The 24,764-nt window shown below is 56.5% G+C and overlaps 1 protein-coding gene across 1 annotated transcript; it reads left to right on the top strand.

Moving 5' to 3' along the window:
* The first annotated feature begins 512 nt into the window (after window positions 1-512).
* SAMM50 (SAMM50 sorting and assembly machinery component) lies at window positions 513-23,971 on the top strand. Its single transcript, XM_080662950.1, has 15 exons — window positions 513-711; window positions 4,774-4,884; window positions 6,203-6,304; window positions 8,856-8,943; window positions 11,411-11,517; window positions 11,999-12,129; window positions 12,342-12,429; window positions 12,603-12,731; window positions 13,226-13,297; window positions 14,251-14,337; window positions 14,499-14,569; window positions 16,199-16,266; window positions 20,577-20,723; window positions 21,624-21,765; window positions 23,827-23,971. Exons 1-15 carry the CDS (start codon window positions 691-693, stop codon window positions 23,870-23,872), a joined length of 1,410 nt encoding a protein of 469 aa, XP_080519076.1. The 5' UTR covers window positions 513-690; the 3' UTR covers window positions 23,873-23,971.
* Window positions 23,972-24,764: the final 793 nt, after the last annotated feature.

Here is a 24,764-nt window from a genome sequence, read left to right on the forward strand (position 1 = left end):
TCAGAGCGCCCTGCGCAGGGCCAGGCGCCGTTACATTCCCTCTCCCCTGCAGGAGCCGTTACCCAACCCTGTGAAGCAGAAGTGCCATCACCTTCCTCTTGCCAACGAGGACACCGAGCCCGAGGGGTTTCAGTCACTTGCAAAAGTCCGTGCGGCCAGCAGCAGGGCGCAGGGAGACAATCCGGCCGCTGCTACATGCCCAGCGAGGGGAGCCTGGGCGCTTCGCGTGCGCGGGGGGACATCACCCCCTGGGCCGGGGTGCAGGAGGCCGAGGAAGACCTGGGGGCAACCCTGGCGCACCCACCAGCAGGTGAGGTCGCTCCGAGAGGCAACTCCGGGCACCTGCCATTAGCGGAGGCGCACGCAGACCACCTGCATTCGAAGCACCTGCAGCTTCGCGGGCGGCATCGGCCGCTCTGCGCTTGCGCATTCTCCAGGCCTCAGGGCTTCCCGGCGGCCACGTGCACATCCGGGTTACAGGCTCTTAAAGGACCAATGAGCAAACGCATCGTGAGCCACGGGGCGGGGCTAAGGCGGGGCAATATGGCCGCCTCCAGCGCGCTGCGTCCCAGGGCTTGTGGGTGGTGCGCGGCCCACTAGCTCCGCCGCCGCGGACGCGCCCTCTGCCGTCACCCGTGAGCCTTGGCTGGACCTTGGCAGCTCTGTGAGGCGGCGGTCGGAGAGCGAGCCATGGGGACGGTGCACGCCCGGGTAAGAGGCCCAGTGGGCTGCGTGACCTCGGGGCGGGCGCCGCGGGGACACGCTCTCGCGGCTGCGCTCGGAGAGCGGTCCCCTGGCGAGGGGGCTCCGAGGGTAGCGCGCCCGGAGGCCGCCGTGGAACGGGCCGGGCTCTCCGCTTGCAGCGCCCCGCGGCCTTGTGCAGGAGGCCGCCGCGATGCCGCCCGTGGGTGCCGCAGACCTCGGAACCGGAGGCCGATGCTCAGAAGAGGGACGTGACTTGCCCAAGGTCACTCAGCGGGGGCAGCGGCGCAGAAAGGAGCAACCAGGTTCCCGCCATGTCCCGGAGCAGAGCAATACGCTTTTCTCCCCGTGGCTTCTCTACCTTCGGCCGCTTCCAGCGTCTCCTCCCGGTCACTTTCCAGCCTCCCGATCAGTAGCCTCCGGGAGCACCAAGTGTCCTCTTTTCCCAGCCCAGACCCACCGGAAGTCCCCCTTTTTTACTTTTCACCGTCAGAGACGGAACCTCTCAATGCATCAGCCCCTCCTTTTAAAGAGGGGGCAGTAACAGTGCGTGTTCCCCAGGCTGTCGCGAGAATTAGGGGACACGTGCATATTAAGTGCTTGCCTGGGCGCGTGGCACGCACGGACTGCTTGCCAAGCTGCTCTCCGGTACCCTCTCAACCGAGGGCCCGAGAATACACGTTTTGTCCAAGGTCACACCGTTAGAGCCTCAGAATGTTCCAAAACTCAGATCTGGTGAGCCCCAGCCCTGAAGACACCTCTCCTACGGCAACGTGGGTGGGTTCACTTACAGCTCAGTTCTGTTTCCCGTTGTCTCCCCAAAGAAGGGAGCGCAGACTCCCAGCCTGGGTCCTGACCCCCGGACTAGGACTTTTCGTTCAAGTGAAACACCCTTGCTCTTCTCACTCCCTCTGACACTGTTGCCCTCAGCTTCCTCTTCCTTCCGTGGCCCACCCCGCAGCCATCATCAGCTGTCAGGACGTTTCCATCCTTCAGAGCTCAGTTCAGGTCACTTCCTGCATAGACCTTCTTAGCTCCCTTCATCTGGATGTGCTCCTCACTTCCTTGACTTTTTCCCTCGGGTGCCCTGTTTAGCTGTGTTTGCGTTTTTTGGTCTTATCCTTTTAGAGTGTCAGTTTATAGATGTTGCAGTAGGAACGGCATCTTACTTGGCTTGGGTCCCTTGTAGCATCTTAAACAAAGTAAGCATTCATTCATTCATTCATTCATTCATTCATTCAAGTGAAATTGGCGGATGGGCTGCTATGTGCCTGGTGCTGCTGTAGGTGCTAGGGGTACAGAATGAAAGTCTATTTTTATTGAGCTCTTTTGGTGTTAGAATTGCTTGCTTCTTTGATTATTGTATTGATAAAAAAGAGTCTAAATTTAATTTGGCCTTTCTATTTCACTAGCCAGTGTTACATGAACTTGTTGGTCAATACTCACAATAAGAAAACTGTTTTCTGTCTAGTATCCTCAAGCATGTGTGAAACAAAGGTTATGTGAAGCACTGCTTATCATTAATATCTGTCCATTTTAAAATGTTTTATACGTTTTTATTGATTTTAGAGAGAGGACGGGAAAGGGAGAGAGATAGAAACATCAGTGATGAGGGAGAATCACTGATCGGCTGCCTCCTGCACGCCCCCTACTGGGGATCGAGCCCACAATTAGGGCACATGCCCTGACCGGGAATGGAACTGACCTCCTGGTTCATAGCTCCACGCCCAATCGCTGAGCCACTCCAGCTGGGCATTTAAAAAATACTTTCTATTCGATTCTAGTCTATATCACTTTAAAGATGTGTTTCATAACTCATGAAATTTATTCTATGCCCGATCCCTTCAGTTAGCGCTACCGTGCGTGGCTCAATAAAACGGGACTGGCTGGCAGACTGATCTGCTTAACGATTAGAAGCTAGATCCAGACATTTATTTCACTCCATTTCCCCAGATACCTAGCACCATGCCTACTCCTTCAGACACTGGAATATAAATTCTGAGGGTGAGGCTCTCATAAGTGCTTGCCACCTAGTAGGTTCTTAATATTGGGTGAATGAGCCCATTTCTTGGTGAGACAGTTAATTTAGGACATCAGTCTTTGGCGTATCTAAAATCATGAAGACATCATCTCTGAAAGCCTGTGTTTCAGATTAAAGAATACAAACGGTCTGGCCGACCTTTAGTGAAGCTCGTTTCATGCTTTGAGATGTTGGGAAACACAGTAGGGGTTTTAAAGACATGATGGAATATAGACGTTGTGCCGGAAAGAGCATGTTTTGCTTAGCAATCAGGTTAAGTAGGATGAGTTGTGCATATGTTCATAACCACAGTATTCACTCTGCATACGTGATTTGCACTGTGTAAACTTAAAGGTAACATACTTATGAAGTGGCACAGGAAAAAGTTAGTAATTTATTAATATACGTGAGAAATAAAGTAATGATTCTGTTTTAAAAATGTTACACCACCCAAGTGAAAGGATGGTGATAGGAAATAAAGGACATGTTCTTCGCTAGCATCCTCTTCCCCGTTTTACTTGTGTAGTTTCCCATGTCCCGCACTGCCAGGCGGGGACCTGGTCTGTCTGGCTCACTGCGGCATTCCCTGCTGTTGGCCCGGTGCTCAGCATACAGGCGGCACTCAGTAAATGTTTGTTAAATGAACAAAAGGAAAGTCATTCACTCTCCCACTTCACAGACACTTGAGTTCTTCCGATGGACCAGGCAGATAAAAATAAGAAAAAGAGGGCGTCCTTGCAAAGGTCATAAACTTCTGATCTCGAGCGTCCCTGTGCGGGGGGCACGGGTTCTACCCGAGGAAGCCAGGGACGGCTCACAGAGGACATGCCATTGAGGGAGGCTTCTAAGCTTCTCAGGGGGCACTTATTAGTGGCAGAGAGAGCAAGGTGTGCAGGGACATGAGCGTGAGGGTCGGCGCAGAGTGGGCCTCACGGTGGAGTGTGCCTTGCGAAGGGATCTAGTTGGGTTCTGACTGTAGGCGCTTTTGAGGACCGTGAAGTCTTGGGCTGGGATGGGACAGAGGACTTGGTATGTCAGGCCATTGCCTTCCCGGAGAACCAGGACGTTACAGAGGACGCACTGGTGAGAGGCTGTGGCGTGTTCCAGGGAAAAGGTGCCTAGGGTCCCCTCGGCGCTGCACGCTGCCGGTCAGGCCTCCTGCGACGGAAAGTGCTTATTCGTAGGGAATTAGTGGAGTGAGGAAGCAGCCAGATAACTAGTTAGCATGGTTTTCCCCGAACTTGCCTGTTTGTACAGTTACCTGGTGCCACGCTGGACCTGCTGAATCCATTCCAGGAGTGTCTGGGAATCCCTGTGGTTAAGCAAGCTTACACTGTGTAATACGTATGTTATTATGCACACTGTTATTACGTCTCCCGGAAGTGAAACCAGCACGACCTGTGGAATCCTTATTCACAGGGCGCTTTGATGCTTTCAAGATAATGTCCGTTCATGTTGAAGAAAGTGATCTCTCCGGCCCATTGTATGAGCATGTGCAGTTTTCTCAGAGTGTGAGTGAGACTTGCTGAACCCAAACAGATCTCCCAGGTCCAGAAAAATGTGTTCTAGTAATTTGGGTTATCGGCGTCATTAGTTGTCATAGAAGAGCCAATTTTGATTTAAAAAGTTAGCATAATTTCTCTAACAACAGGAAAGCAAATTTTTTCTTTTCCCTGATATGTGTCTTTGTGGCATCTGGTTTTTAAATCATTTTTGTCTTCCAAAGGGCCTCCGATGTGCAGAACTACCTAGCTGCAATCCTCGGTTCATGCCCCAGTCATCACTGTTCATGCCTGACCCTTTCAGTGAATTGGAAATTCACGTTTGCTTTATTTATTGATAACACACTGGACATCGAGGCTCTCGAGACCAATAAGAGGCTTGGACAGCAGCAGCAGCTTATCCCCTGTGCCCCCCATCCTGCTCCAGCCCCACTCACCGCGGGAGCCACAGTCCTGAGTTTCCTGGAGCATCATCTACAGACAAAACTAAGATGTTGGTTTTTTAAAAGTTATAAGTTCATTGATCTGTGTCTCCTTCCTCCCTTTCAGAGTTTGGAGCCTCTTCCAGCCAGTGGGCCTGATTTTGGAGGTTTAGGAGAAGAAGCTCAATTCGTTGAAGTTGAACCTGAAGCTAAACAGGAAGTTCTTGAAAACAAAGATGTGAGTATTCTGCTGAAGGGCCGGGTGTCGATGCTGGGAGAGACAGTCACTCTGTAAGCCTCTCGGGAAAGGGAAAGGAGTTGGCCTGTCGCCGTGACTTCATCGAAGAAGAGTCTGTAGCCCACTACGTTTTAGAGAGACTGGTGACTTAGAAGAACAGCTTCTGCGTTTAGAAAAACGGTTCTCCCTTGATTATTTATGTGGGAAGTTTAAACGAGCTTTTATCTTGGTACTTATGTCATTAAAAAATGATTTCAGAGACTAGCTCAAGTTCTGCTTAAGTTTGTACCCTGTTCCCTGCTCCCGGAAAAAAGACCTTGGTTCTTGAATGCAACTTTGCCTGAACGTCGTTGCTTTTGAAATTAAATACAGCTGAAGACATGGAAGCACATTTTCATTATTTCTTAAATTAAGATCGTCTCTGTGTGGTATTCCAATTACCTATAAATTACCAATTTCCCCAGTGTATCCTGTTATCTTCCTGTCACTTAGCACCATCTGCTATACTATACACATTGCCTTTTTCTCCCCTAAAATACGAGCTCCACGGAGGCGGGAATTGATGTTTTGCTCACTGCTCCATCCTGTGTTTAGAATAACTCCTTGTTCCTGAACAAGTGAAATAAGCACCTGCATATTCACGTGTAAAGTGCTTCTCTGAAAACAGGTGAGGGAGAAGCAGTTCCTACCCTTGAAGGGCTTCCTGTCCAGGCGGAGACAGGTGAGAGGCCCTCTGAGTCAGCACTGGTCGTAGAGATCACACGAGATCTCTAGCAAAACGCACCCAGTGGGGACTCAGGTCATAGCGCCACCCGGGGGCCTGCTGGTTCAGAACCCACGTGGTCCCTGGTCATCTGGATGCAGGTGACCTTGTTCACAGGAAGTCCAGACGTGGCAAGGGTAAGCTCAAGTCACCAGTTATTTGAAAAATAAATAGGATAAAGTCTAGGATTAAGAAATGTGGGTCATTTGCCAAAACCGGTTTGGCTCAGTGGATAGAGCGTCGGCCTGCGGACTGAAGGGTCCCGGGTTCGATTCCGGTCAAGGGCACGTAACTTGGTTGCGGGCACATCCCCAGTAGGAGGTGTGCAACAGGCAGCTGATCGATGTTTCTCTCTCATCGATGCTTCTAACTCTCTATCCCTCTTCCTTCCTCTCTGTAAAAAATCAATAAAATATATATATAAAAAAAAAAAGAAACGTGGGTCATTAAAGTTGAAGAAAAGATCCTTGGAATTAATTTCAGACGTTTGTCCTTCGCCTGGGAGCCTGAGCTCGTGCCGTGTCACACTCAGCAGTCTGTCCTCTCGTCACGTAGGTGGTGGTGCAGCACGTGCACTTCGACGGGCTCGGGCGGACAAAGGATGACATCATCATGTATGAGATCGGAGACGTGTTCAAGGCGAAAAACCTCATTGAGGCAAGTATTCTCTCTGCTGCCATCTTCCATTCCCTTCTGAAGATCCGTGGCTCCCTGTGGCCTCACACCGCTGCGCGCCCCGCCCCAGCCTCTGGCCCCTGACCTGGCCTCCTACCCTGAAGGAGCATGGGCGCCCCAGGTTGAACCCCTCCGTACCCCGGAGCCTCCCACAAACTGACACGTTCCCCTTCCCCCTTATGCCTGAGCAGGGTGTCTGTCTCTTCCAAGGCCGCCCACCCTGTGTTCTCCCAGGGTCCCAGCACTGGAAGGGGACTGCGGTGCCAGTGCGGCCGCCTCGCCGCACCCTGCCTAGCGCTCCCCCACTCTCTGCTGTGGGGGCCCTCGGGTGTCCCTCCCTGCGGTCCCCTTGGCCCTTGCTCCCTTTTGCCAGTGTCCCCGGGTTGCGTCATCTCCTGTCCCCTGTGTTTCTTCTGTCCTGACCTCGGAACCACGTTTACGTGCCGGGCAGGGTCCCCCCAGCTTCTGTGGCAGGGCCAGTGCTCCGTTCAGCCCCCATTCTACCTGACCTGGCAGCAGGTTTGGCCATGCCCACTTTTAAAAATTAGTATTTTTTTAAAAAAGATTAAAGTAATCTATAAGTATGGTTCAAAAGACAGTATAAAACAACCCAATGGTACAGAGGGCATTGAAGTGAAGTGCGGGCTGTTCCCTCACTGCCACGCCGAGGCCTGCCCAGCCTTCAGAGGAAGCCAGGCAGCGGGCTCCGCGTCCTGCAGGAATGGGGTCGCGGGGCAGAACACGCCGAGCCCGTGCGCAGCAGCCCTGTGCTCCGCGTTTCTCCTGCCCCGTTCGCGCTTGGCATTCTTCCTTACCACGGGCGTCTTTCACATCAGCACGTACCAGCCGCCCGGTGTCCCGTCATTCATTGTGGCGTTTCCTGTGGCTGAGCATTACACAGATGGTCGCAGGGAACAGGCTGCAGGACGCATCTCTGTGTGTCCTTGGCGGTGTACCTGCAGGACACTTGCCTGCAAGTGGGACTCCGGTCACAGGCTGCGTGCTCCAGCTTTAACATACGTGCCACTTGCCTTCCGAAGAGACCGGTGCAGGCCGCGCCCTCCAGCAGCGTTGGAGAGGCCGGTGTCGCAACACTGGGTGTCATCGCGCTTTAAGAATCCGTGCCAACCTGTGAGGCGAGAAATACTCTCTCGTCGTTTCGGTTTGCACCTTTTAGTTATGAATGGGATTAAGCACGCTTTCCATGCCTGTTGGCCATTCACGTTTCTCCTTGGTGAATTACCTGTTGGCGTCTTCGTCTTCCATCGAACTGTGGGGCCTGAGTTAATAAGCCGCTTGCCTGTTGAAAAGTGATGACTGTCCCCTCGCATGTGTTTTTCTGGCTTTGTTGTCTTTGGAATGTGTTTGTCCTCCTTTCTCGACGTTTCCTTCCTCTCGGTTCCCATGAGTCCATGCTCTCCTGGGCTGCCTCCCACCTCTCGTCATTCATTTCGGGCCGGTGGCAGCTTCTTTCCCTGTGACCACCTTCAAGTGTTGGTTTCCCACGAGGGTCAGTCTCCTGGTGCTGTCACCCTCCTGGGGATCTCATCCACAGCCTCATGCTGAGGGCTCCCCAGCCTCATTTCCAGCCATTTCCCCTACTGAGCGTTAGCCCCGAACGGGCAACTGGCCATCGGCGTTTCCTCATGGAGTTGCCACAAAGTTCACCAACCCTAGCGGCTGAACACTGGACTCCTGGCCTCTTCCCACCAGCCCTGCCCAGCCCCTCCTGACCTCTCCAGTGGCCCCGAGAAGCCAGAGCCCAGAGCTGACCATTTTCATAGCCTCCCCTCTCCGCTCAGCTGCTCCATCCGGTCAGTGGCCATCCTCGGCTCCTGCTTGCGAAATGTGGGGTCTGTCCTCCCTCTGACACAGGGACCGGCTCGGCCAGCCACCGTCACAGCTGCTGGCCTGCGGTGGGGTCCCTCCTCCCTCTGTGTCCACTTTTTCCTTCCTGTGTTCATCCGCACGGCCAGCTCCCGCCCTCAGGAAATTCCGTCCTGTCTCCCCTGCTGACAACCCTAAAGCAACCCCTTTGCTGCAGGACGAAACCAAACTCTGCTGTCCACAGGGTCCTTCCCACTGCTCCTAGCCCCTCCCCGACCTTCAGCTTTGCTCCCCGGCCCTCCCCAGGAGGACTCCTGCACCCGAGAGGATGCTCTTGGCATTGAAGAGGAGGAAGAGCAGAGGAGTGTCAGAGAGCTCAACTTAAAAATGCACGTGTGCACCCGGAATGTCCCTTTCTCCAGACAGTGACGAATGCCGAGGCGGCTCCTTCCAGGAAAGCCTGCAGGGCGGTGTGCCTTTCAGTCCGGGTTTCTGTTTCTACAAAAGGGGTCTATGACGTGCTCTGCTTTCTGCTCTCTGAAAGGACTTCCGTTGCCCCTTCGTGTTCCATCCCTTCTTTTGTGTCTGGTCGCAGTGGCTCTGTCTTCCCAGTGGCCAGCAAGCCCCACAGGGAGCCCCCCGCCTGGACACGGGGCTAGCGTCCATGCCTGCACCTTAGAGAAATGCATCTTCGTTTCTCTCCTAGGTAATGCGGAAGTCTCATGAAGCCCGTGAGAAACTGCTTCGTCTGGGAATATTCAGACAAGTGGACGTCTTGATCGATACGTGTCAAGGTACATGTTGTGGGTGGCGTCCCCTCCCACCCGTCCTCCAGGATCACAGGGGCTTATCAAGCACGGGGCCGGGTAGCTGGCAGACTCAGGAGTCACTGCTGTATGTCAGGCTCAGGGAGGAAGGGCGGGTTTTGAAGATGTCCCCTGAGCCTGCATGGCACCAGGGTCTAGGAGGGTCCCGGAGGAGGGAGCCCGGCCCTGCACGGCACCAGGGTCTGAGGAGGGTCTCGGAGGAGGGGGCCCGGCCCTGCACGGCCCCAGGGTCTAGGAGGGTCTCGGAGGAGTGAGCCTGGCCCTGCACGGCACCAGGGTCTGAGGAGGGTCCCAGAGGAGGGAGCCCGGCCCTGCACGGCACCAGGGTCTAGGAGGGTCCCAGAGGAGGGAGCCCGGCCCTGCACGGCACCCGGGTCTAGGAGGGTCTCGGAGGAGGGGGCCCGGCCCTGCACGGCACCAGGGTCTGAGGAGGGTCCCGGAGGAGGGGGCCCGGCCCTGCACGGCACCAGGGTCTGAGGAGGGTCCCGGAGGAGGGGGCCCGGCCCTGCACGGCACCAGGGTCTGAGGAGGGTCCCGGAGGAGGGAGCCCGGCCCGCAGCTCCCCGATGGGCTCCTGCAGACTCCATGGAAATGTGCTTGGAGAAGGGGAGGCACTGGAGTCGGAGCTCAGCCTCAGGCTTTGCTCATTGCTTGTTGCTATGGCAGGCGTCTGGGGCTGGTGTCACAGCCCTGCTCCCCTGGGGCTGGTGTGGTTTTCCCGGGGTGTCTTGTCACCTCATCATCCCCAAGATCACAGAAGCTGTTTGTGTGGCCCAGGTTGTGTCCCCCGGTCCCTGTGATGGCTGAGCACCATTCCCGAGTTCACATCTCATTCCAGTGTCGGGAAGGGGTGAAAGGGCACCCCTCCCTAGGCACCTGCCCTTAGTCATCCCCCGGCAGGACTCACTCACGTGGCCACACCTGGTGCAGGGCGGCTGCGCAGTGAGGTCTGAGTGGCCACGTACGCAGTAGGAGTTGAGGAGTTGAGGCTCCACTTGCGGCGAGGACAGTGGCTCTCACGGAGTGGTCCCGGCCAGCAGCGCTGCTCTCCCAGGGCGTGGCAGAAACGCACGTTCGATCAAAGCGGGAGCTTAGGGTGCAGCCAGCAACCGGCGTAATGAGCCCGGTGACTGTGATGCAGTGAGGTTGGAGACCACTGGCTTTGCCAGGAGGCGAGAATGCGGGAGACGGCCAGCTACCTGCGTCCTCAGAGTGACAGTCATGCCCGTGGCCAGCTCTGCGCAGGCGTTTCGAGCCCAGTGAATCCTCACAGCTGGGCAGGTGTCCCTGTTACTCTTTTAGAAGAAGGAGAGGCTCAATAACGGGCCCAGGTCAACACGTGAGTGACGGAGGTGGCCCCGGCCGCCATGCTGCTGTGCCGCTCAGGCTGGCAAGTCTTGGTGGCGTTGAGCGTTAGCACCCCCTGCCTGTTGTCAGTGTGATGTGCGCGTGGTCAGCTGGCCCACCTCTGCCAGCAGTCCCCCTGGCTGCACACCGGAATTCCCTGGGAACTTTGGAACAGGAATCATTCTGGATGATTCCGTAACGGTGGGTGCTGCCGAGAACCAAGAGCAGCAAGCTGAACCCTAATGACACCGCACCTTAGTTAACAGCAGCGTCCCACTGTCGGCTCAGTGGTAGTAACGTCCCTCACCAATGCAAGGTGTTAATAACGGGGGAGGAGGCAGGGAGGCGGTGTATGGAAACTGCCCTTGGTATTCAATTTTCCAGTGAACCTAAAACCACTTGAAACAGTAAAATCTACTCATTAAAGGAAAGAAATGGCTCCGTCCTCCACCCTGAGGACGGACTCAGCAGTGAGAGCCCGTGGGAGCCCGTGGGCGGGCGTGGGAGAGTGACAGCTGCAGGTACCCCTCCTGTCCAGCCGGGGTCAGGGCAGCCCCTTCCTTCCCCTGAGAGGCCACGGCCCCTGCAGAGCTTGGCCTGGTCCCTGCACCCAGGGCCCTTGGTGGTTAATGAGGCAGCTGCACCGAATTCAGACACGCATCACCCCAGGCCCCACCCCCCAGCTTGAGGAAGGCTCCAAACACCGCCTGTGCGTCTGTGTGCGTTTGTGTGCGTCTCATGCTTCTCCTTCAGCGTTCCTACAGTCCCTCTTGGCACACGGATCCCACATCTTAATGTCAGTTGATCGAGCCCCAAATCTCTCCCAGGCCCTTCCTGATGTGGGAACAGAGGCAAATAGCGTGTGCTTACCCAAGGTGCCGCCGTGCTTCCGGCTCGCAGCCACGCCTGCTTCCCGAGGCCTCCCCGCAGGCGGTGGGCGCAGGCGTCCTGGTGGAGGCGCGGTGGTCCGCGCAGCGCCCCTGAGCCTGCGGCCGAGGGAGCGCTTTCCAGGGCAGGCTGCGGACACGCCTGCGGGGTGAAGCTCCGTGCCTGCAGCCTCCGTGCTGAGTGCTTTCCACTCGCCCAGGTGACGACGCCCTTCCGAACGGCTTAGACGTTACCTTTGAAGTGACCGAGCTGAGGCGGCTGACGGGCAGCTACAACACCATGGTCGGGAACAACGAAGGCAGCATGGTACGAGGGCTCCCCTCCTCCAGGGCCTTTCCGTCCGTGCGTGCGCGTGCCTGTTCCGAACCCGGGGTCATTTCCCCGCCTTTCACCTTGATGGTCATTGGTCAGTGACCCGTGCTTTCTCCGTCGTCTCCCTGGATGGACACAGCATGTTGCAGATGGGCTGAAGACAATACTGACATCAGTAGTGAGCTACGAATGATTTGGGGAACGTTCATCTTCAGTTTCTTGCTCAAACTCCCCTGCACTCCACACCCCCCGAATCGGGTTCCCTGGGCTCACGGTGCAAGTAGCAGGTTTCGGGGCCCTGGGCGCTGGGCAAAGACGGGGTTTACAGGGCAAAAGCGACGACAGATGCTTGCTGCCGCTTTCCGCTCTGCAGCCCGCGTTTCTGTCCCATGTGTAGGAGGCCCCGTACTAGCCCGGTCTTTCTGAAGAAGTGACATTCCTTCAGTGTAACCCACGGTCTTCCTTTCCCTCCCAGGTCCTCGGCCTCAAGCTCCCCAATCTGCTGGGCCGGGCAGAGAAGGTGACCTTCCAGTTCTCCTACGGCACAAAAGAGACTTCCTACGGCCTGTCCTTCTTCAGGCCGCAGCCCGGACACTTCGAAAGAAAGTAGGGTCCCAGCAGGCCCCGGTGCGGTGGCCTGGTTCAGGGTTAGAGTTCAGGAGCTGGCTTGCCGCGGGGTGCGTGTGCAGAGTGAGCGCCCCTCCTGCGGAGCCACAGCGCGGGGGCCCCCGAAGTGTATCTCTGAGTCTGTCGCTTTAAACGTGTGTGGGTTGAGGTCGCTGTGTCCGCGGTTAAAGCTCTGTCCCGTTGTCCCCTAGCTTCTCCGTGAACTTGTATAAGGTGACGGGGCAGTTCCCGTGGAGCTCCCTCCGGGAGACCGACAGAGGCGTGTCAGCCGAGTACAGCGTGAGTGGTGCCCCCGGCATTCCCGCCCGGCCCCCGAGTGGGACCAGAGCGCCTGTCTGCCTGGCTCCCCGGGGTCTCACGTGTTTCATTAGCAGCTTAAGGGGGCCTCGTCCTGAGGCCTGGTGGGCGCCATCCGTCGTTCCGTGGAAGGTGACCGCCCCGTGTGCCCGCAGTTCCCCATCTGGAAGACCAGCCACACCGTCAAGTGGGAGGGCGTGTGGCGCGAGCTGGGCTGCCTGGCCAGGACCGCGTCCTTCGCCGTCCGCCAGGAGAGCGGCCACTCCCTGAAGTCCTCTCTGTCGGTAAGGGCTTCTCCGCGAGACGGTGCGCGCCGCTGCAGCCGCGTCGTGCTGGGGAAGTAGCCTTCGCCAACGTGGGGCGGTTGACAAGTGTCCCAGGTTGGGTGGCAAGGTGGTGCGCCCCGGTCACTGCATTGATGGGCGCTCCCTTGTCATGTTGGAGGTAGCGGTGGTGGTAACGGGTGGGGGGTGCGGGAGAGCCGGCGGGGTTTCAGTTGAAAGCTGCCGAGCGGACCTCAGGGCGCCGAGCTCCCTGAGAGAACGGACCCCGGGCGGATCGTCACCTGCCCCGTGAGCGAGAATTGTTGGTTCCGCGCTCTCGGGTCCCTCCTGTCTAACACGGGGTGACGGGCCCACCTTCCTCACGGGTCTCCGTAGAGATAAGGGACGGAAGGGTTGTGCCTGCTTAGCACAGGCCCAGCAGACAGTGAGTGCTTCCTAAGTGCCGTGACTCTAGTCCTGTGGGAACTGAGAACACCCGGACGGATGTCTTGCAGCATGCCATGGTCATCGACTCCCGGAACTCCTCCATCTTGCCCAGGAGAGGGGCTCTGCTGAAGGTGAACCAGGTGGGTTTCTGCTCCTGTGCCCTCCCGCACGCGGGCCCCGGGGATGGGAGTCCCGCTTTCAGTATGGACCGTTCTCCTTCCATTGTAAAGGTCGCAGGATGGCCTGCTAGGGTGGCAGTCCGCCTTCTCCCAGAGTGAGCGAGCGTCACTCTGGCCTCTTTGGCGTCACTTAATGGACCAGGGGACAGTTGTGCTCTGGTGTGAGTGGTTTCCCATGAAGGAACTCCTCCGGGCAGGGCCGGCAGGGGCCAGGCTGTGGCGCCAGGGACAGGCGCGGCCAGGCTGTGGCACTGCGGCTCTGTGTCCTGATCTCGGGTCGGAGCAGCTGGCAGTCAGCTTCTGTGGGAAATGTGCGGTCGTCAAAGTGCAAGACCGCTGACGGTGTTTGCTTTTTAATCCTCACCCGCGGGCATTTTTTCCAGTGATTTTTAGAGAAAATGGAAGGGGGGAGGGAGGAGAGGAGAGAGAGAAACATCGATGTGAGAGGGACACATCGATTAATTGCCTCCTGCACATGCCCCAACCAGGGCTGGGGATCGAACCTGTAACCGAGGTACATGCTCTTGACCGGGAATCAAACCCAAGACCCTTTGGTGTGCAGGCTGTCCCTCTAACCACTGGGCTAAATGGGCCAGTGCCCGGCTGATGTTTTTTAGACACCGATTTGGCCAAACAAGCAGTATCGTCCATTGCAGGCGCTGTGATGTGATGGCCACGTGCCAGCGCGTTCCTCTCACGTGGGATGGGCAGCTCTGGCTGCCCGGGAGGTTTGGCGATCTGTCTCTGTCAGGCCGGTGCCACCTGCAACAAGCTGACGCAGCTCCTGGGAGACAGAGTGATGTGTCTCTTTTTCTAAAGACGCAGAGCAGCACGGTGCATGCCACTGCGGTGAGGTAGTTTAGTGGCCTGTGGGGGGCGTCTGCTCCTCTTTGACCTGTGGCTTCGCCCCCCAGGAGCTGGCCGGCTACACCGGAGGGGACGTGAACTTCATCAAAGAAGATTTTGAGCTTCAGTTGAATAAGCAACTTGTATTTGATTCAGTGAGTATCTGGGCAGAACGTTGTCCCGCATTCTTCTCCCCCGGGCTCGGCCCTGCAGGCTCGCTCTTCCCCCGTCCCCGGGCTGAAGGTTCTGGGGCAAGTGGGACTGTTCTCTTGACAAGGGGAACTGCAGGGAAACGGGTTTGTCTGTGTCTCACCAGGTCGTCTCAGCGTCGCTCTGGGGCGGGATGCTGGTCCCCATTGGAGACAAACCGTCGAGCATCGCCGACAGGTGAGGAGGGTGAGGGATCCCGGGCGTGGCAGGCGTTTCCTGCCGCTCTTCGGGTTGGTTTCTGTAGGGCATCTCAGATACGGTTAGGAGAGCAAATGTTTCCACTTTTACTTCCGTTTTCACGTTGCAGTGAATTTCAGAATACCCAGCATATCTCCTATTTCATATTTCGCCTTTTTGTGGGGGGAGGGAGTTAACTGTTATGTTAAAGAACTTATATTCTCTTTTGAGCAGGGAAGGAAATAGTTGGTACACATTGCTGGAATATAAAACTAGAGAGATGTTTAAGGGGGTAAAAATACAGTCCTGCTCAGTGGAGGTTACATTTGGGACGACTTCCTTTTTTCTGTTTTTTTGTGGACGTGCGTTTATACGTGTTAATTTATATACTCATCTGCTAAATTGTTGACATGCATTATATGTTGTGTATAGATTTGTGTTCTCCCTGCTTTTGTAAAAGTTCGTATGTTTTTTTAAAATTCTCACACGCGGATTTTTTCCCATTGATCTTTTTTAGAGAGTGCAAGGTGGGGAGGGGGGAGGGGAAGAGAGAGAGAAATGTCAATGTGAGAGAGACATATCAGTGGTTGCCTCCAGTTCCCATCCCGACCCGGGCCGGGGATCGAACCTGCCGCCCTTCGGTCTGTGGGCCAACGCTCTATCCCAGGGGTGGGCAAACTTTTTGACTCAAGGGCCACAATGGGTTCTTAAACTGGACCGGAGGGCCGAAACAAAAGCATGGATGGAGTGTTTGTGTGAACTAATATAAATTCAAAGTAAAGGAGCGGAGGGGAGAGCAAGAGAACCGGATAGAACAGCCGGATCCGGCCCGCGGGCCGTAGTTTGCCCATAGCTGCTCTATCCACTGACCAAACCAGCCAGCACCAAGGGTTTTAAAGGGCTTGTAGAGTGTGTGCCATTCCCCAAGTCATGAGAGATTTTTCCTAAGCAGCATTGTAATGCTTCTTTACGTGCACAGGAACAACACTGTACAGAATGTGACTTTGTAAATACCTTTTGTTCACTTTGTTTTCTGAGAAGAGATTCCTAAATGTGGAAATACGTCTCCCAGGCCTAGGAACGTTTCAGGCTGATGAAGGCAGAGCCGGCCTGGTAGAAGCTGGGGATGGCAGGCTGCGCTCCGGCCAGCAGGGGGTGCCGTTGTCCTGGCTGCCGGGAAAGGCTCCGCCTGTTGGCAGGGCCAGAAACGCCTTCAGCCTTGCATAAGCTTAACCTAGCCTTTTGGCTGGCTCTTTGGAAGTATGAAAGCTTTTAATTTCTAAACTCTGGGACCTAACATTTCACCTCCACGAATATAATGCACAGAAAAATACCTAGAAGTGTTCAAGATTCATGTGCAAGGGTGCCTATTGTAGCCTTGTTGAGGATAGCGAAAGTTCTAGAACGGCCAGTAGGGGGACTGTTAACTCCAGCACAGCCATGGTGAAGAAGACGTGCAAGTATGAACAGGAACGGGATTAGATGTTTATGAAATCCACCGTCGCCTGTGCACCTGCCCGGGGCTGACGTGTTCTCCCCGCACCCGTGCCCCGCTAGCTCACTGGGCCCTCTGCACAGTCCTGGGTGGCGTTCCCGCCGGCTTCCTCTGATGACTGTGTTCCCTTCCAGGTTTTACCTCGGGGGACCCACGAGCGTGCGCGGCTTCAGCATGCACAGCGTCGGGCCGCAGAGTGAAGGTCTGTCTCCCCCAAGCCCCACCCTCAGCTGGGAAAGGCTGTGTTTGTTTGAACCCCCACAGTAGTAGATGTCACCACCAGCACAGCACCTACCGCCCAGCAGGCCTGGGAGGTACTTGTTAAGGGAATTGCAGGAAAAACATATCCAAGCAAAAATGCAGGGCAGTGAGTGACCTGTCATACCGTTTCCCGAGGTGACGCGTGTGAGCGGTTGCTGTATAGATGGGTTATTTTGCGTACATACTGTTGTGTACATGGGTTATTTTGCGTACATGCTGTTGTGTACATGGGTTACTTTGTGTACATGCTGTTGTGTACATGGGTTATTTTGTATACATGCTGTTGTGTACCCTGTTTCTCCCACCAATAACAATAATGAAGATTTTTATAAGAATATGTACTTTATCATTTTAAATAACTTTTTTTATCATTTTATTTCATCTTATTGACATACTATAATTTTAAAAAATAAGTTTTTATTGATTTTAGAGAGAAGAAGGGAGTGGGAGAGAGAGATAGAAACATCAATCATGAGAGAGAATCATTGATCGGCTGCCTCTTGCATGCCCCCTACTGGGGATTGAGCCCACAACCTGGGCATGTCCCCTTGACCAGAATTGAACCCGGGACCCTTCAGTCCGCAGGTCGACGCTCTATCCACTGAGCCAAACTGGCTAGGGCAGACATACTATAACTTTTAAAAATATATATTTTTATTTATATCAGAGGAAGAGAGATGGAGAGAGAGATAGAAACATCAGTGATGAAAGAGAATCATTGATTGGCTGCCTCCTGCATGCCCCCTACTGGGGAATTGAGCCTGAAACCTAGGCATGTGTCCTGACGGGGAATCGAACTGTGACCTCCTGGTTCATTGGTCGACGCTCAACCACAGAGCCACACCAGCCAGGTGACATAGTGTAATTTTTAAAATCAATAGGCGTTATTTTTGAGAGCAGTTTTAGGGTTATAGAAAAACTGAGCAGAAAGTACGGAGTTCCCTGTGGCCTGCCATGCGCCCTCTGTTGCTAACGGTGCACTGATGTGCTGCACTGTTGTCACTGCTGAGCCGGTGCTGACGCGTCATTACCCACTACGTCCCGCGGTGCACGTTCGGTCACGCCAGGCCTTCACCGATACACAGTGCCCTGTACCGGTTTACGGCCCACACGGCCACCGTGCTCCCTGCTCATCCCTCCACCTCCCCAGCCCCGGCAACCGCTGAACTTCCTGCTGTGTCCGTTGCTTAGCCCTTCCAGAAAGTCGCGTAGCTGGAGTTACAGTGCGAAGCCTTCGGAGACTGCCTCGGGCTGAGTGGCATTTACTGTTCCTCTGCGTCTTTTTATAGCTTGATTGCTCAGATGTTTTTATCACCAAGTAAGTTCCACATAATAATTTTATAAACAGCGTTCCAGTACGCCAGTGTGTTCAGCCACTCGCTTCCTGGAGGACATTTTGCCGGGGTCAGGGCGTCCAGTTTTTGGGGTTAGGAGCAAAGCTGATAAAATGGTCTCGCAGGGTCTGTTACAGGTTTCAGTCACGTGGGGAAATGCCAAGGAGCACAGTGGCTGAGTCACGGGAGGAGTCGGGTGACTGTCTGCGCAGGGACCCACCACGTTGCGCCCCCCGCAGGGGACAGAGAGAAGAACGGGTCACTGCAGGGGTGTCTGTTAGGCGCAGGGGCACGGCGTGGTAGTGAGAGTCACAGGCTTTAGGAAGTGACCCCCCAGGTTTCCGGTGCCCGCCTGGCTCCATCCTCGTTACTACAGTGTTGTTGTCACGGCTGCACGCTTCACCTGTGCCATCCTAAACCTTCTTAAACAGCTGCCAGGTGTGAGACATTGAGACGGTTCTTTTCCGGGCGATTATAACAGTGACTCCGTGAGAACGGGACAGTCTGAGTGTCCTCCGTGACTTCCTTTCTCTAATGTGGACGTGGAGCTGCTGGGTGGCAGGGCTGTGTGTGGAGGCGCGTCGCCTGCGTGTTGCTCTGAGATGTGAGAGTTCTGGTGCCCGAGCCTCTGGCACTTGACATTGTGTCAGGTCTCTCCGCACGTCACGATAAACTTCAGAAACATCCCTCCGTGGGTGCACTCACTCCATTTTAAAGTATTCTGCCCGGTTTTTGGTTTTTCTTATCTCCGTTGCTTCAATTTCATGTTTTTGTAAATAACGAGGGCCCGTGCACAGGCTTTGTGGGAGTACGGATTATCCCAGCCGTGGGCAAACTACGGCCCGCGGGCCGGATCCGGCCCGTTCGGCTGTTCTATCCGGCCCGCGGAGCCGAAAGAGTGGAGGGTTCTCTTGCTCTCCCCTCCGCTCCTTTACTTTGAATTTATATAAGTTCACACAAACACTCCATCCATGCTTTTGTTCCGGCCCTCCGGTCCAGTTTAAGAACCCACTGTGGCCCTCGAGTCAAAAAGTTTGCCCACCCCTGGATTATCCCTTTCACTGGTCTTGGAGCGCTTTCTCGGTGTCAGTTCCCAGCCAAGTACCATCGCTGACGGGTAGTTTGCTTTTCTTTTCCATTAGCAGTGAGCACGCCGGTGCTTCCATGAAAGCGTGGGAGCCGTACACTCGCCCGGAAAGCATACGCAGTGACATTCCGCTCCGTCAGCTGTCAGGGGGCCCGTTGGTAAATGTGTGGTCACGAACGTAAATTGTCCTAACTTGCCATGAAAGCAGTTTGGCAGTATTTATCAACACCCTGCAGGCTATACGTGCAGGGACTTTCAATAACGCCCGCCCCCACCTGGAAACCGGAAGCCCAGCTGCCGCCCATAGAATGAGCCGGTGAAGGGGGGCATCGCCCACGGGGACTGCTCCTCAGCCGTGAGGGCGCGCGTCTCAGTCTCTGGCTGCGTGAGGGCAGGGCGAGCCTCGGGAGCGGCACCACGAGGGGCCTGGCCCGGAGGACGCACGTGGTGACCCGTATGTGAGCGGCGTCAGGCTACCCGACCTGCGCGGTGAGGCCAGGCAGCGCTCGCCTCGGCGTGCCTGGCGCTGGGACTGAGAACAGGGCCCGCAAGGGGCCGCCCGCGCCTGTTGCTCCATCCAGGTGCTCCGTTCGGGGTGTGTTGGTGTGTGGAAACTAGGGCTGTGCGCTCGGGATGGGTGTACTTGTCTATGTGTATACGTGTGTGCGCAGGGGAACGCATCACCGGTTGCTGTGCACTATCAAGAGGTTAGACACCAGTGTGACGTCGGTGAGGAATAGATGAGCGTAGGTGGCACCACAGGGGATTAGTCCGGACCAGCCTCATGGTCACAGGGTGTGAGGGCAGAGGAGCGCGTTCATTACATCATGTGAACTGAGGAAGGAGCGGCACAGAAAGCGCTCTCTGTGTCTGTTCGGAAGTGGCTCACCTTTTATTTTCTTATTTATGGTTGTTTATCGCCCACTGGACGGAAGACACCAGGGTGTGGCTGGTTATCTCTGAACAGTAGGAGTGAGAGCTTCTCATTTCCCCACGCCCTGTTTATCCGGCTCCCGCCTGCCTGTCACTCGACGATTAGATGAAAAGAGGCGCCGTTGCTGGGAAACGGAGCGCACTCGCGCTCTTTGTCCTGCCTGTTTCCTTAGAGCCTCAGTGAGAAAGGGACGCGGGAGACGGAGTCGCCACGTCATTCAGCAGTTCGTTCCGAGGCTAATCTTGGAGACAGCGTCTCCTTTTATTACAGGTGTCGCTTCGTGTCAAAGGCCCGAGACCACTTAGAAAGGTGTTTGCCACAACATGTAAACAGTTGCGGGGCTGTGTTTTCTCGTCGCTTTAACGCGACGGCTGTTGTAGTTAAATGGAGCAGGAGCGGGCGTTCTCAGAACCCGAGGGCAGTCTCCCGGTGGTGCTGAACCCCCACCAAGGAGCCCTCTCCCGCGTTGCGCTGGTGCTCCTTCCTCACCGTGAGTGGCGGGCGCTGTGCTGTGGATTCGTAGCGCGGGCGGCCGGTGCAGAAAGTGCAGAGACAAGCTCTCATCTGTCTCTCCATGGTGCAGTTTTTGCAAAATGCCGCCTTTCACGTGCCGGATGCAGGTGATGGCGCTCGGCGCGTAGGGGACAGTGAGTCCCAGGAGGCCTCGCGTTGTTTCATGCCGGAGGTGCTGGCGCCCCGTTGAGCCTGTTTTTTTTCAGGCTCCTCACAGGGATGCTGTGTGTCTGACTTCACCGCTTTCTCAGCGGCGCTGGCGTTTCTCCTGCTACGGCAGGGTGCAAAGTCAACGGGAAAAGCTTACACACCTGCTCACGAGAACTGTGGCCCCGGGCCTCTTACACTGTGTGACCTCGTCTCGCTCTGCACCCTCCTTGCAGGAGACTACCTGGGCGGAGAGGCGTACTGGGCCGGCGGCCTGCACCTGTACACCCCCTTACCTTTCCGGCCCGGCCAGGGCGGCTTCGGCGAGCTCTTCAGAACACACTTCTTCCTCAACGCAGGCAACCTCTGCAACCTCAACTATGGTAAACGGGCTCTTCAGACCCGGCTGTGGGACCGTGGCCTTGAAGTTTGAAGCACAGTGCCAGCGAGGTGTCGGTCTGTTTAGATCACACAGGCTTTAAATGTGAGGCTGTGCCTTCCCTATGACCACACGACACCTGACGCTGCGCAGAGCAGGGGTCCTCAAACTTTTTAAACAGGGGGCCAGTTCACTGTCCCTCAGACTGTTGGAGGGCCGGACTATAGTTTTTAAAAAAAACTATGAACAAATTCCTATGCGCACTGCGGGCCCGGGACGAGTCAGCTGCTAAGCAGGACAGGCAGCGGCACCCGGCGGGCCGGATCAATGTCCTTGGCGGGCCGCATGTGGCCCGCGGGCCGTAGTTTGAGGACGCCTGGCGCAGAGTAACGTTTCTGGTGGAGTGAGTGGGTCGCACTTGGGAAATCCTCCTCGAATGCTGTCTTGCAGACAGAGCTATGCATTTGCCCAGCAGATATGCCTGGCGCCCCTTCGCCATGCCAGTCAGTGAGGCCGCGACTGGGTCCCGTTCTCATGGAGCTCAGGGCGAGGGGAGCCCCTGGGAGGCGTATCCAGCCGGGGGGACGCGAGGTGTCCAGCACTGCACACGGCACAGGCCCCCGGCCTGGTGTTTGGAGGGGCTTCCCAGGTGCTCGGGGACGGGGCGTGCCATTCTGGCCAAGGGACAGAATGTGCTTGGCCCAGAGGATTGAGAGCTTGGCTCCGGGGCAGGGAGGAGTGTGTCCCACGCCCCGTCTCCGTCCCATCCTGTCCGCTTCTCCTGACTGACTCTCCAGGCCTGCCTCTGACCATGGCCAGAGGGCACCGACCGGGCGAGGCCGGCCCGGGACCGTGTGAAAGGACAGGGCCGCACGCCGTGGGTCACCCCTCCTTCTCTTTTCAGGGGAGGGCCCCAACGCTCACATCCGCAAGCTGGCCGAGTGCATCCGCTGGTCCTACGGCGCGGGCATCGTCCTCCGGCTGGGCAACATCGCCCGGCTGGAGCTCAACTACTGCGTCCCCATGGGCGTGCAGATGGGGGACAGGTAGGTACTGCGAGTTCCCAGTCACCGCCCCTCCTCGCAGTTTCCCTCTGTCCTGGACGTGTAAGTCGTCTCCTTGGCGGCCTTTGAGATTCAAGATTTTAGGAGAAATTGAAGAGGTAGCAAGAGATTGAAAGAATAAGTATTTTCCTCCATTTTTTTTTTTTCTGTCTTGTTTGGAGGGAAATATGTGACGTGTCTCCACCTCACACGCTCGCACTTGCTGCTGCCACGTGGTGGCGCTCCTCGAGTTGGCCGCAGGGGCTGGCGAGGTGTTATTGATCCGCTTGCTGACCCAGTGCAGTCGCCAGTGTGACCGCAGGCCGGGGACTCGGGCTGGAGAGCCCGCCACCTTGCCCTTTCTCCTCCAGTCATCCTCCTGAGCAAGGGGTGCTGAACACCACGTGGGTGGATGTGGGTGAATGTGGCCTGGGGGCCACGGACAGTTCGACGTTCACTCCTCTGTGCTGTTCGGTGCGTGTCACAAGTTTTTTTTTTTTTTTTAATATATTTTATTGATATTTCACAGAGAAGAAGGGAGAGGGATAGAGAGCTAGAAACATCCATGAGAGAGAAACATCGATCAGCTGCCTCCTGCACACCTCCCACTGGGGATGTGCCCGCAACCCAGGTACATGCCCTTGACCGGAATCGAACCCGGGACCTTTCAGTCCGCAGGCCGACGCTCTATCCACTGAGCCAGACCGGTTTCGGCCTGACACTAGTTGTAAGAAGCCCCTGTCGTTGCAGGATGTGCTAGCAGCTCGGCTGCTGTAACAAAACACATAGACTCAGGGCGTGAGCAGTGTCTTCCTCACTGTTCTGGGGCCTGGAAGCCCCTCACACCTTGCTCCTCCGAGACCGAGTGCGAGAGCCCAGCCGCTCCGTCCCACGTGGACTGTTCTGCTCGGAGCGGAGCTGCGGAGAGACACGTCACCTCTCCTTGCTGGACTTTTGTCCCAACTAATCCTGCACTGATCCCTCCCTCAGAAAACACACAGGCTGTCCCATGCCGAGCAGCTGGTGTGTATTAGCTGTGTTCACTGTCAGCCCAAACTACACAGGGAAATACGTGATGAATGTCCTGTTGCAAAGAAAGCCCAAGTGCATGTGGGTTTAGCTGTAGCTTTATCGTCGTTCACCGGCCTGGATCAGCCTCCTGGACGGGCTGCCGCCTCCCGGCTGGCTGGCAAGAGCAGCGGACCGCGGGCATGGCCGCCAGCCCTGCCCTGGCACTCCCTGGCCGTGTGACTTGCCCTGGGCTTCCTGTCCTTCGGACAGTGGGTGCAGCTCCCCCCCGGGCTGCGGCCACGGAGGCTGCATTGTTGTTGAGGTCACTGTGCTCCGAGAAGCGGCCCCGCTGCTGTGGGAGCCCGTGGAGTGGACCCTTCCTCACGTGGCTTCACAGAGACTGGCCGACTCCCCCTCTCAGCCCGGCTTCCCTGCCTCCCGGCCAAACCGGGAAGGTCTGTCTTAGAGATGGCTTCCAGTGAGGTGTCTTCGGGAAGGAGGAAGCTGCTGTGTGCGTGCTGGTTGAGGACCAGAACGTGAGCCGCTGCTGCCCGGCTGCACGGCGGCTGTCTGCTCGAGGCGCGGCAGCAGGTGCTGCTGTGCGCAGGCCCTGGCAGGGGCGGAGCCTCGAGGGCGTGCCATCTCTCGTGTGCCGGCACATTGGAGCCGGGGGACGTTGGAGTGAAGTTGTCAGAGTCTAATTGGCACTTCTGAAACTCAGCAACAGCAGGCTGGGAACTGGATGTGTGCAAGTCATAGATTTCCCCCGAGTTCATGCTGGCAGCTCTCATTAGGATTTCAGACAGTCACAGAAATGGGGACAGTTCTGAAATGTGCGCTCACTTTAATGCTGGAGGTGGTCGCGGCCCTGTTGTCTCAGATCCGGCAGCGTTGTCACGGTGTGTGGCCGAGTGAGGCGGCAGGCTGGGGGAGCTGCGCCCAGGGAGTGACAGGGAGAGGCGAGAAAGGTCTTCACGGCCGAAGGGCGAGCGCCTCTGAGACCAGGAGGGCGAGCAGGGCCTCCACAGCACTGATTTCCTGCCCTTTTCCTAGGATCTGCGATGGCGTCCAGTTTGGAGCTGGGATAAGGTTCCTGTAGCTGCCGCGAGCGTCCTCCAGTCCCTCCCAGAAACGCGTTCGAGCCATTCTCTGGCCGCTGCCCTCGTGGAGATCCCTGTCAATAAATTTTCAAGACAAACACTCCGATGCACTGTGGCTGCGGTTCGCACGCGGGCTCCTCCTGGGACCAGGGGCCGGGGCCGGGGCCAGCCAGGTGGCTGTGAAGTCCCGTCACACAGTCCCCAGTTCCTTTCTTCCCCAGACGCGAGGTGTCTGTGATGGGTCCCATGTGTCAGCGCCAGCAGGCCCCAGGGAAGCCAGCGCTCCTACCGCCTATTTGAGTCACAGAGTGTGAGTGGCAGGGAAGGAAGAAGCGTGTGTAACGGGAACACGGAAGCAGAGAGGGACCCGTGTCCCCTGGAGAGCAATAGTGGCACTAGTTAGACTGTTAGTGTCCGGGTTCCTGCAGCCGCTCCAGCAAATCACCGCAAACCCGGTGCTTAGCACACACAGCAGGCACCGTGCCGTCTGTGGCCGGAAGTCCAGGGTGGGTGTCCCGGGCTGGAGCCAGAGTGGCCGGGCTGGTTCCTTCTGGGGGAGACTTTCCTGGCCTCGTTCAGTTTCCAGAGGCCCCACCTGCCTGGGCTGACGGCCCCATCCTGTGTTTTCAAAGCCGGCACGTGGCGTCTCCAGTCCCCGCAGGCTCTGCCTCTGCCCTCTGATGGTCCTGTGACTGCTGGGCCGCCCGATCATGCAGGCCCCTCCTTGGTCTGGGGCCCTCTGATGGTCCTGTGACTGCTGGGCCGCCCGATCATGCAGGCCCCTCCTGAGTCTGGGGCCCTCTGATGGTTATGGTGACTGCTGGGCCGCCCGATCATGCAGGCCCCTCCTTGGTCTGGGGCCCTCTGATGGTCCCGGTGTCTGCTGGGTCG

Source organism: Plecotus auritus, assembly GCF_963455305.1.
Source record: "Plecotus auritus genome assembly, chromosome: 3".
NCBI classification, from domain to species: domain Eukaryota; kingdom Metazoa; phylum Chordata; class Mammalia; order Chiroptera; family Vespertilionidae; genus Plecotus; species Plecotus auritus.